General features: G+C 43.8%; 1 protein-coding gene across 4 annotated transcripts in view; it reads right to left on the minus strand.

Annotated features, from left to right (window-relative positions):
- Positions 1-9,714, minus strand: part of Kat6a (lysine acetyltransferase 6A) — an 87,076-nt gene extending 77,362 nt beyond the window's left edge. The window contains exons 1-3 of one of the 4 annotated variants that reach the window (XM_038326898.1): positions 9,626-9,711; positions 7,570-7,656; positions 6,358-7,271 (exon numbers count right to left, since the gene is read on the minus strand). In XM_038326898.1, coding sequence (XP_038182826.1) covers positions 6,358-6,957 — 600 coding nt within the window. In that variant the 5' untranslated portion in view covers positions 6,958-7,271; positions 7,570-7,656; positions 9,626-9,711. Of the gene's footprint in view, positions 1-382; positions 456-6,357; positions 7,272-7,532; positions 7,657-9,625 lie in introns of those variants that run through there. The other 3 variants (XM_038326897.1, XM_038326896.1, XM_038326899.1) reach the window with 3 other exon arrangements.
- Positions 9,715-12,123: the final 2,409 nt, after the last annotated feature.

Here is a 12,123-nt window from a genome sequence, read left to right on the forward strand (position 1 = left end):
ACACAACATAAGACAAAAAATAAATTAAAAAGACCAGTAACATGGAACATGAACTATATGTATTATAGTACCCCACAACTAACCAAATGAACAGATACATAGCATTCCAGAAGTGTGGCCTACAACAGGTGCTCAATACCTATCTGAATTAACTGACAACTAAAGGTGGGATTACTTCTGGCCTACACCTTCCTTTCTCCATCACTGTCAGAGACACTCTGGGGATGTGTATATGTCTGTGTTTAGGATACAAGGTTCATGACAGCAAGCCAACCCATTCTGCACAGAAACTGACTAGATAGTTTGAAAGAGAGAAAGGAAAGTAGTTAAAATACAACGAAAGGAGATTTATAATCCATTCAGAGGAGGAATCATTTCTCACCTTTGAGTTCACTGTTTTATAATTCTGAAAGCGGGCTCTTCACATCTTTGGGGAAAGTCATTCAGGAAATACACTATTGAAAATAGCGTATGAAATGAAAATCATTTAAAAATATAGAACAAATACCATCAATTCTAATTTCATAGATATCATAAAAGCAGCTGAGAACAGCTCAAAATTCAAAGTACATTCTACTGATCAGTCAGTGCACATGGAATTCTACCCAAAAGAAACACAATCTTCCTAAACATATTCTTCCAAATATATTAATTTCAGTTAGTAGCACTACACATTAGAGCTATGTAGCAATGAACAGGTATTTCTAATCAAAGCAAACCAGTAGGTTTCTACTAAATGAAATGTCCTTAATGCAAGGCCTTAGGAAAAGCCTTCAGTTCAGCTGCAAAACAGAATCCTAAAATCTGTATTTGTCCTGTACTGTATTATCAACTGGCTGCTTTTTAAAGAACACACACAACTGACACTTTATGTAAGGCTGGTCTTTTTAAAATTAAAATGTTGTATGTAGCTCAGTGACAGCTCATTCTTTTTTTTTTTTTTGGTTTTTCGAGCTCATTCTTATAGTTCCTATGAAACTCCTGCATGCATACAGACAGACGAAAGTAGAGAGAGGGGAGAGAGACAGAGTTCAAGCAAGGGGAAATATAAACGCAAGTACCCAGGCATTCTAATAAGAACATACAATAACTGATTCAAAACAATGCCCACTAATTGATTCCATTATAGTAGATATAATAATCCAATCATATTTTACTTAGCTTCATGTGATCAAGAAACAGTTCCTACAGACAGGTGTTCTTATAACACCACACTACAAAACAGAGCTCAACAACTACTATATATATATATACATATATATATATATATATATATATGTATATATATATATAATTTAAAAAAACATAAATTTATTTTTCTGCCAGTTTATCCCTCATCTAAAAATCTCAAATCTAAAACCCAGGAGATTTTGAAGCTTTATACTTAGTAAGAGCAATCACTTGGTGGTCAAAAGTTTCAGGATTGGAAGTATTTTGGATTGTTAAGAGTACAAATCCTCAATCTGTAAAAGTATATTTCCAGCTCACAAAGTTCACAGGGCAAACGGAACCCTGAAACAGATCTCTCAGAAAAATTTCACCAATGAGGGTTAGGAATATAGCTCAATTTGTAGAGTGCTCAGCTGACATTATGTAACTCTGGACTCAATCCACACATCAACCACCAGTGGTGGCACATGGCTGTAACCCCAGCTCATGGAAGGTGGAGACAGGAAGGTAAGAAGTTAAAGCTCATACTCAGCTATGCTAGAGATTCAAAGTCATTATGAGATACATGAGGTCTCTCCAAAACTAAATAAACATTAATTTTCAAAAACTTTAAGGGAACGGAGATGGGTCAGTGGTTTAAAGATGCTCTTTTAGAGCCGGGCGGTGGTGGCGCACGCCTTTAATCCCAGCACTTGGGAGGCAGAGGCAGGCGGATCTCTGAGTTCGAGGCCAGCCTGGTCTACAAGAGCTAGCTCCAGGACAGGCTCTAGAAACTACAGGGAAACCCTGTCTCGAAAAACCAAAAAACAAAAAACAAAAACAAGATGCTCTTTTAGAGGACTGAAGTGGTTCCCATACCACGTAACTCCCACTCTAGAGGATCCAATTCCCTCTTCTGGTCTTCTAGAGTACATGCACACACACAAGCACACAAATAAATAATAATCTTTTTAAATTAAAATGTACTGTATTGGACTCTCAGTAAATGGATAAAACTAGAAAAGATCCAATTGAGGGAGGTAACTGAGACCTAGGAAGATAAGTGTCACATGTTCTATTTGTGGTTCCTAGTTCTAAGTCTTCAGATGTAAGTAAATAACCTGGAGTGAATGCAGAAACCAGTAAAGTATAAAGGGACCATGGGACACAGAAGAAGAAGAGGGGAATAGCAGGGTGCAAGTCACCTGATGGAGAAAATGGCGGTGGGGGTGACCCTAATTAATGGGGGAGGGAAATAAATACAGAGGAAAGAGGGAAGGGGTGAAATCATGGTAAGAACTGTCCAAAAAGAGTTTTAAGCATATTATTATCTATCTAATTAAAATTACATATAATAGCATCTAAGTATGCGTATACATATGCATATATAGTTTAAATGAAATCCTCCAATCTGGGCTGACGGTACCACCATAAGCTATAGACAAAAACTCTAACATCAGACATGAGAAGTACTGATTTGAGTTGGTGGTCAGGGCTGTCCAAGAGAATCCCAAAATACCTAACTCATTGCTGTTGTCCTTGGTTACCCCCAAGGGGAGGAAGGTAAGTCCTACTTGCTGAAGAAACCACACAATTCAGACACTGGACCCAGAGGCCCTGAGCTGGACCTGAACTGTAGCCTCCTTCCTAAGGACTAGCCTTCATCTTACTAGAAGGCATTGAGCAAACTTCTAAGGAAGGGACGCAACCAACAGTCCTGTCCACTATAACATCTGTGACCCACAATGGCCAGCATGGCACAATAACCCTAAGGATGCAGTCATGGCATACACACCTTGTCAGTAACTAATAGTTCCTCTAGTTGGATTTAAGACCTGCTCAACAAGAGGGAAATAATGCCTGGTACTGGAAACCTAGCCAACTACCCAAGGTTAGTGAAGTCATGGATCTTGGAGGGAAATCTACAATCATCACTTCACTAAACCAGCATAATCTCTAACTATAGTCTAAATTTGTATCCTCATACCCACAGGTTAAGTGCAGTTCTCACTCCTCATCAAAGAAACTTTCTTTGCAACAGAAACCATTACAAAAACCCACAACTGATCAAAACGCAGTTGGTAAAAGCCAGTCCCAACCAATACTTATACAATACAAAGCCTGCACCTAGGCAGAGGGATCATTTTAGAAGAGTAGGAGAAAAGATTTTTAAGAACCAAGGGAACAAGAATTCTGCTGTGAGACTCTATCTCCGAGAAATGTCAGAGAGGCTACACCCATGAAGTCTCATTAACCAATGGACATGCTAACACAGAAGAGGGAAGCTTGAGGTGCCCCAAGTCTAAACAAAGAACTGCAGGCAACTGAAGAATGCTAGAGAGTGAAATGGGTCTTCTACAAGGAAGAGTACCCTAGCTGGTTCTCCAGTACCAAACCTGAGATCATACACATACAGTAACATTACATAGACTGAGAAGGTTGTATTTAGAAAAAAAATCCATATTTATATGTATATGTGTAACTACATGCAACAAATAAAGAAAGGTTATAAATTTGAGAGACTAAGGAGGTGCATGAGAGGGGTTTGAAGGAAAAAAAAGGGAAGGGGAATTGGTACAATTATAATTTCATAAAATAATATAAAAAATAACTCACCAATAAAATATACCACTGCCAGACACAGCAGTACATGCCTCTAATTTCAGTACTAGGAGATGAGGCAGGAGGATTTCTACAAGGCTGAGCCCAATTTGGGCTACCTAGAAAGGTGATGTCAACATCTCCCCTCACAAGAAAACAAAAGAAAAATGCTGATTGTTATTTAAACAAAAATTGGTAGTTTAATGGGATGCTGATAACTACAATGGAGAAATGACTCAGAGATTAGGGGTGCTTGTTACTCTTTCACGGCCAAATTCAGTTCACAGCACCCACTTCATGCAGCCCACAACCATCTTACTCCAATTCTAAGGATCAGACGTCCTCTTCTGGCCTCTCTGGGCACACACACAATGAACATACAATGTGTATGGGAGGGGGGGGCTTCTTACGGAGGGAAAGAGAGGTAAATGCAGAAGTGGGAGGAGGTAAAGAGAAATAGCACGACACAAGTGATCCCCTGGGGAAACTGGAAAGCAGGTAGGCTCTCTAGGAACAGTGGAGGAAGGCGAATACAGGAGGAGAGAGGTGGGTAACGAATCATAATATTAACTGCTTACACACAAAGAAACAATTGTAATATATGTAATTCTGTGTATAAATGTGCATAAACACTCAGTTTTAATGAACTTTTCTCTTCTGGACTGACAGTGCCCCCTCTAAAAGCCAAAGATCACCAAATAAAAACCCCAATACTAGACATGAAAAGCCTCTTTTGAGTTGCTGGTCAGGGCTGTCCAAGAGACCCTGTAATCCACTGCTGTTGCCTTCTAGAAGTGGAAAATAAGTCTCTATTGCTGAAGATACCACACACTTCAGACACAGGGCCCAGAGACCCCTGAACTGGAATTGACCTGAATTCCCCTCCCTGAGGCCTAGCTTTCATAGTACCAGAAGGTGCCAACAACCTTACCCAGCTACGATACCTATGAACCACATCAAGGACCAACATGGCATGACGTTAAGGGTGCAATAGTGACCCTCACATCTTGACAGAACCAACAACAGCTCTCTAACTGGACTCAACAAGAGGGAGGCCATGCCTGGTACTGGAAACCTGACTAACCACTGAGTACTAGTGAAGTCATGGTTACTGGAGAAGAAACTACAATCACTAATTTACTAAATCCCTAACAACAAATTTATTAACATCTGTCCTTATACTACAGGTAAGTGTAGTCTTCACCCCTCATCAAGAAAACTTCTCTTTGCAACAACCATAGACTCCAGAAAGCCACAGCAATCAAAGGGCAGTTGTGGACTCCAGTCCCAATGAGTACATCTACAAAACTGAATGAGGATGACACCGATGAGCATGTCAAACTAGACAGAAAAGCCCACAAGGTCTCAAACCTACACAAAGAACTACAGGCAAATGAGGTATAAACTAGGAATCAGAGAGGTGGCTTTCCCCAGGAAAAAAAAAAAAAATCACACCAATTGGTTGTCCAGTGCCAAACAGTCATGAAAATATACATACAAGTAACACGTAAGGACTGAACAAGCTATAATTAGGAATCTATGTATGTACATATGCAGTGTATATATGAAAATGTGTATGTATGTATATGTATGTAAGAACCATTAATAAAAAAGAGGTCATATATTTGAAGGAGGTTTGAGGGAGTAAAGGGAAGGGAGAAATGTTGTAATTATACTACCATTTCAAAAATTAAACAATAAAAACCTTCCCCCAGAAATAGCTTACATGCTATATACACTAAGGTGTACAACACATTAACAGCTCACTCTATAAATAATGCAGAGTGTCTTATACTGACATAAGACACTATCAATGTAAAGGAATAGTCACAGACAAACTTCTTCCTGTGCCAGAATATTCTCCATAAGGGCCAAACTGTACTACTGTTAAGATACATCTTCAAGTGCATGACAGAATAGCACACAACAGAGGAAGGTACGTGCATATGTTCAAAACACTCCCCAACTTTTTATAATACAGAACACTGTATTCCTGTCACATATAACTATAGCTGTTACAAATAATAACATTTAGGATTTCATCATATATTAAAGCCACACTGGGTGTGGTGGCACACACCTGTAATTTCAGCACTTCTTGGAAGGCAGAGACAAGAAGATGATAAGGTTTGAGGCCAGCCTGGGCTTTACAGCAAGACCCACTTTCTCAAAAAACAAAACAAAATGTAACATATGATAGGAAGCTATACAAAACACAGATTTTAAGATCTTAAGAATCTGTCTCATTCCTGTCTAATGACAGCCTGAAACAAAATGAAAAAAGAAAGGAAAAATTCCTTGAAGTGAAGCACTCCCTTCAAAGCCAAGTCTCCGGTATTTCTAAGTTCATCAAGTTGCAACTGTAAGGTACTAAAAGAACCTTCAATCAAAAGTTTTCATGCTAAGCTAGGTAAGTTCTTGTAGTTAAGTCAACATTCTATACTCTGAGTCTTAGACTTCAAAGACTTTAAAGTACTACAACAATTAGCATCTTACTAAGCTTTCACAGTGAGAACTCACAAAAGCTCCCCAAGTCTTGACCCTAGAAATGTGACCGTGAACCCTATTCTAAACTGCACCATCAACACCAATGCCAATGTTTCTTACCTTATCTTTCTCATGTGGAAGCAGTGACACTGGAGGTAAACAAGAGAGCGACTCACAGCCCTCTTTCCCATCAGCATTGGCTGACTTAGTGTTGAGTCGGTAGAGAGGTCCATCTTTAAGGAGTCTGCCATGGCCAACGGCTCGCTTGATGGCCAATCTTAACTGCTGGTGAAAGCCTGAGGCAGCACTGCCTCCATAGGCAGCAGACACATCCTTCTGGCTTTTCAAAAAGCGTTCAATACTTTTCAAAGTTGAGCCACCAGACTCTGCCAAGCCCTCGAATGCCCGTTTGAGTAACTTATTCCAATCCACACTTTGTTTATTATCCAATTTTCCATGGTTTCGAGGTTTAGGAAGTGCTATTCGCCCAGGATTATCAGGATCTTTATAGGAATTGAGACCTTTGTTTGAGACTTTTAAAATTGTCCCATCTTTAACACTCAACTCCAACTGCTCTAGAACAGTTTTACGATCCAAGCCATGGGATGAAGACACGGCATTGCAAATCCTTTCTTCTGAAGGTCGCTGTTTCTGCTTCTTTACTTTTTTGATGGCCTCCAAAATCCACTCCGTGTACAACGGGTTAGCGAGTTTTACCATGGTGAGGGATTCCGTATATCCATAGAGTCGCTACCCTTTATCCTGATGCTGAGTAAGTCTTACACCATGGAAAACAAGATTCTCGGAGGGTGGGAACCAGTTAACCATAGCATACAAGATTTCCGGCCTGAGTCTTCCCTCCTTCACAAAACAGAACTGCAACCTAATTTTACCTTAAAAATCCAAACAACTGGTTGTTTCTGAAGTGTCTTCGAACTCCTCACTAGCACCACACATTGGTCTCTGCTCCACTCACACTCTTGGACTCCAAACATCTCATTCACAGCTCCACGCAGAAAATGAGCATCTTAAGCCTGAAAAGCAATTAAAATGGTATCAGTTTTCCATCAAGGCCACTCTAGAAATAAGTTACCAACTGAAACATCCTAGGCTTTTCTTAAAGCAACGTGTTTATCAAGCACCCTTAGGAATTTAAATATCATACTATCAAAATTCCAAAACAAGCACTGGAAACCACTGGAATAAACACAAAAGAAAAAAAAAGATATGAGTAGTTAAGGTAAAATGAGGAAATAAATGAAATGTTCCAGAAATGGCCTTAAGCTATAACTAACCAGGAGTGCTAGCTTGTCCTCCGCAATCTGTGCTCACCAGTCTATGGGTGCAACTCTTCCGCCATAATTTTCCCCAAGAAACTATTCAGTACTTCAACAAGTGTCTGGGTTAGTAGAAAGAATCCTGCAATGAAAGCAAGAGTGAATCATCTTTCAAAATTCCAGTGAAGAAAAAAATAGCCAATAAGATATGCAGAAAAGCACTGAGGACAATTTGGCTAGTTCATATACTAAATAAAAGCAGCATGCATGCTTCACGTATCACAATAAGGTCATTAACATAAACAAGAGCAGTGAAAATATCTTGGTGTGAAAGTGCTTAAAGAATTTTAAAATAATCCAACTTTCTTCAAACTTTTACTAACACCCATATACTGAAGGGAGTAACAACTGGCAATGTACTTATTTATAAACAATGTTCAGATAAACTAGAAATAAGGCCTGGAATCAAATGCAAACACTACACATGAAATGTATAGTATGGAAAATAAATATTGCCTGTTTGTGTGTTTATAGAGAAGCGAACCTGATAAAGATGTGAACTGGGAATTACTATCTCAGAGTGCACAGTCAGGAAAACAAAAACAAATATACTACTTTTCTGGGTCAAGAATCCAGCAAATACACATTTCTTAATAACTAAAATAATGTGAATTCTAGATTTTTCCCTCCAAAACCAAGTTTAACTTTGAACTTCTCTTATTCTGGAGACCATGTACAATCTAAATACAGCTAAGGGGGCGGGGTGGGGGAGGTCCTCCAGCAAGTCTTCTTAACAGTGACATTAAAAGCAAAAGGAAAACTGATACGTGTTGGGGGAAGAAACAGTACTATAACTCTGGTAAGAAAGCAAAAGGTGCAAAAAAAATTAGTACCTGGGGCCAAAGTTTATTTCAAAATGAGCTAGCTAAAAGAAGTCCCCTTGGGGAAAAGAAACTTCACTCTGGAGAAGGTCTTTAGAGAATAAATAACAGGATTGCTACTCCAGCAAAGTTTTTTTTTAGTAGACATTAACTTTAAAATAACGAGAATTGGGATCTAAGAAGCTGGGGACGTCCTATGTGGTTAGGCTTTCAGGTGAAAGAATGAATGACAGTCACTCATTGTCCTTCCGGCCGGAAGTTTCGAAAATCTCCAGGTCTGCAGAAAGCAACGCGCTGAGGATCTGAACCCTAACTCTCACAAAGTCCACTAGCTGCTAGGAAGCGAGACCAGCCGGCTCCAAAAGCCCTTCCCGCTCGATCTCCCATCCCAAAACCCATCTTCGCGCCCACGATTTAAAGCCCAGGGAACTTTAAAAACTTGAAGGGGCCGAGCAGAGTAGTTTGCCAACGGACTGCTCCGCCGTTCCCATTCTATGGAAACACAGCCCGAAGAGTAAGTTAACAATGAAATCACGTGGAGTTATGAGCACCACAAGCTCTGTCCCCAGCTCCAAGCTCTAAGCTCCAAGGGGTCGGCTCCGAAGAGCAGCGAGGGGACACCGGCTGTGACGGAGCCTGACAGGTCGGGCAGGTCCGGCCCAAAGTCGCAGAGCTCTTGACAGGCAAGCCCGCTGCAACCCGTCCCGGCCCGGGGCTGACAGTCCGACAGACACAACACCACACGTGCCGCCTGCTCCCCACCACAGCACCCACCAGGCTGTCACCCCGCTCCGCTCCAGCCCGCTCGGGTCTCCGCGCGCTCGGCACAGCCCGGAGTGCGCGCCCGGCGCCGGGAGCGGCGGGCGGACGGCGGGCGCGCCCCCGAGGGAGAGCGGGCGAGCCCGCACAGCAGCCCCAGGCTCCGCGGCCTGGCCGCCGGCCGCCCGTGAGCGCCGGCTCCTGGAGGGGACCGCCGACGGAGCGAGGGACGGCGAACGGAGGAGCGGACCGGGCGGGCGGGCGGCGCGGGCTGGGCCGCGGAGTCGGACGCGAGGGGGCGGCCGCGGCGACCAGCCCGAGGCCTGGCGCAGAGCAGCGGGAGGCGGCGCAGGCCGCGGCGGGGCCTGCAGCAGCCCGCCGACCCTGCGAGGCGCCCGACGAGACTCCGGGGCGGCTTAGCCTCGGGCTCGGCAGCTGGGAGCGACCGGGGGAGTCCCCTCGGCTACTTACCTGGGGGGAAGACAGCCGGGATCCCGGGGGCCCGGGCCGGACCGCAGAGATGCCCCAAACTGACACGGCCGCCATCTTGGAGACAGTGAGCTCCGACTGGGGGGAGGGGAGGCCAGGCGGCGGAACAGCCGCGGGGGGAGGGGAGCGTCGCGAGGGAACGGCTGCCTGGGGAGGGAGCTGGAACAGCCTGAGCGGGAGGGAGGGGAGGAGCCGAGGGGCGCGGGAGGAGGGCAGGCCGGTAGCTGGAAGAGCGGGCACGTCGCCGGCAGGGGCCGGAGGGCGGGGCGGCCGGGGGGGGGGGGGGGGGGGGGGGGGAAGGGGGAAGAGCCGCTGGGCGGGTCACGTGGGGCGGGTACAAAAGGCCGAAGCCAGACTGGGAGCGGGAGTTGGCCGGGCTGGAGGCCAACAGCTGGGGGCGTCCCTCCTTCCACCCGGCGCTGAGGTCTGGCGGATGGCAAGGCCAGAAGCGGAAGGTGCACCCGGATGACATAGCCCGGGAAACTTGGGGCCCGGCGCTTGGGTGGGGCGGCTTCGGCGCGTCGCCGAAACCGGTAGCTCGGCGGCTCGGAGAACCCGGCGCGCGCGGCGTTTGTTTCCAGTCCCGGGCACTTGATCTCGCCCGGGCTTGCACCGCGTCCGTCTCCGTGGTGCAGGGCCTCTACGGTGGCTCCCGAAGCCCCGGTGCTGCGCTGGCAGACACGGATGGCATAAGGGCACAAGTTCCTTCTTTTGCCCTCGCCTTTCGGCCCACTCTGCATTCAAACCTGTCGTCCCCATGGTTCAAAGAATAGAGTCTGGCCAGCAAGGGGAGAGGGCATGAAGTTGGACAGACTGTCAGCTAGCAAGATGCCCACCCAGGCACACCCCTGTCCCTCCTTAGAAACATCTTTATAAGAAACAGCACCTACCGATCTCGATTTCTAGGACTCGGACAAGGTCACATAGTTATTGTGACACACACTTGCGTTTGGACCCTGGGTCTTTCTCGTCCTTTCGTGCCCTGTGCAGATTCTGCTTGTCCACATTGATGCCTGAACCTCAAAGTGACACTTGGCCAGGCCAGCTCTGTCGTCTTTTGGCTACCTCTTTCTTTGTCTTGTCTTGATCCAAAAAAAAAAAAAAAAAAAACAAAAAACAAAAAAAAAAAAACTTTTAAGAGATTGTGTCTCTCTCACACACACCCCTTCGCTGGAAAGACATTAAATGTACAACAGTTTGAGAAGTGTATTGCTGCTACCCAACTTTTATCTGCTTTGTGTCCCCTTCCTAGATTCCTCCCGAGACAAAGAAAAAACACCTGTTAGTTGCTGCTATTCCTTTGGTGTTTGCTTTCTTTTCCAAACTAACGTGGTATTTGCTTTTCACTTTACACTTAAGGTGTAGTCCTAATCATTTTAATGCATTCCAAGACAAATATTCTTCCACAGTGCTTTTGGCATCCTCGGAGTCTAACCAACATGATGTACGTAGGTTAGGGCTCACTTTTAGTGAATAAACATTTGTGAGCTGCTGAGAGATAAGTTTATACCTCACCTGTCTCACTTCAAAACTTCATTCTCTGCCTTCAGATCTGTGTAGCCCTTCTTCTCCACTCTAACTCCTGGCCAGACTATTAAGCATTGTAGGCAGTTAAAGCCTTTCCATATTAGTAATAGCCTGGAAAACTCACATGAAGGGACTGCAGGACCCTATACTGACAATGACATTGATAACATAACAAGCTGTGGAGAGGTTTAATCAGTCACCGTTAATCGCTTATTGCCAAGTCCTGGGTTATACACTACAGTATTATTAGAAAACGTATTTGGAGACAGGAGGATAACCACTAAGCTAAGGATTCAGTGGGTACCCTGTTTTAAGGGAATATGGTGGAGGATGATGGAGCAAAACACCTAGTTGCATTTTCTGGCCTCCAAGAATGAACACACATACCCGACTCTTAGATACATGTTGCTAAAAGGCATACTCAAAGATCTTAGCAAGTTTTGCAGCAAAGAAAAATCAGGTTTTTGCAAGGGAAGAAGACACCTGCAGTCCAAATGACAGAATTTATTTTAGCGTAACTCTTAGGTTGTGTTAGAGATTTTTGTTTTGTTTGTTGATTTTTTTGAGACAATTCAGACAGTTGAAGGTTAATTACTCTGTCAACCAAAAAAACCACAGCTCTCATCTTAAAGGGTTTAAGCTTATTCTGGATCCATTCTATGGCCCAGGACATAATTTCTTCATTTGTAACTTCATTAAAACCAAGATTAGTATTATTTTTTATCACTTAGAAATTTACCAGGTGGAATATTAAATATCATAGTTTGAAAAATCTAATTACTGAAGTATTTAAGAACCAAAAAGTAAGAGATGATTACTTTACTCATTTGTCATTGGTGTTGAAGATGAGTATCATCTGGCGTTTTTGAAGTTCACAGGAATATGCTCTCAGATGAGGTGAGAAAGTTCCCCAGCTGGAGTTTCCTAGTCTAGGGGTAAATTTGGAGTGCCTG

The sequence above is a fragment of the Arvicola amphibius genome, chromosome 4 (genome assembly GCF_903992535.2).
Source record: "Arvicola amphibius chromosome 4, mArvAmp1.2, whole genome shotgun sequence".
NCBI lineage: Eukaryota > Metazoa > Chordata > Mammalia > Rodentia > Cricetidae > Arvicola > Arvicola amphibius.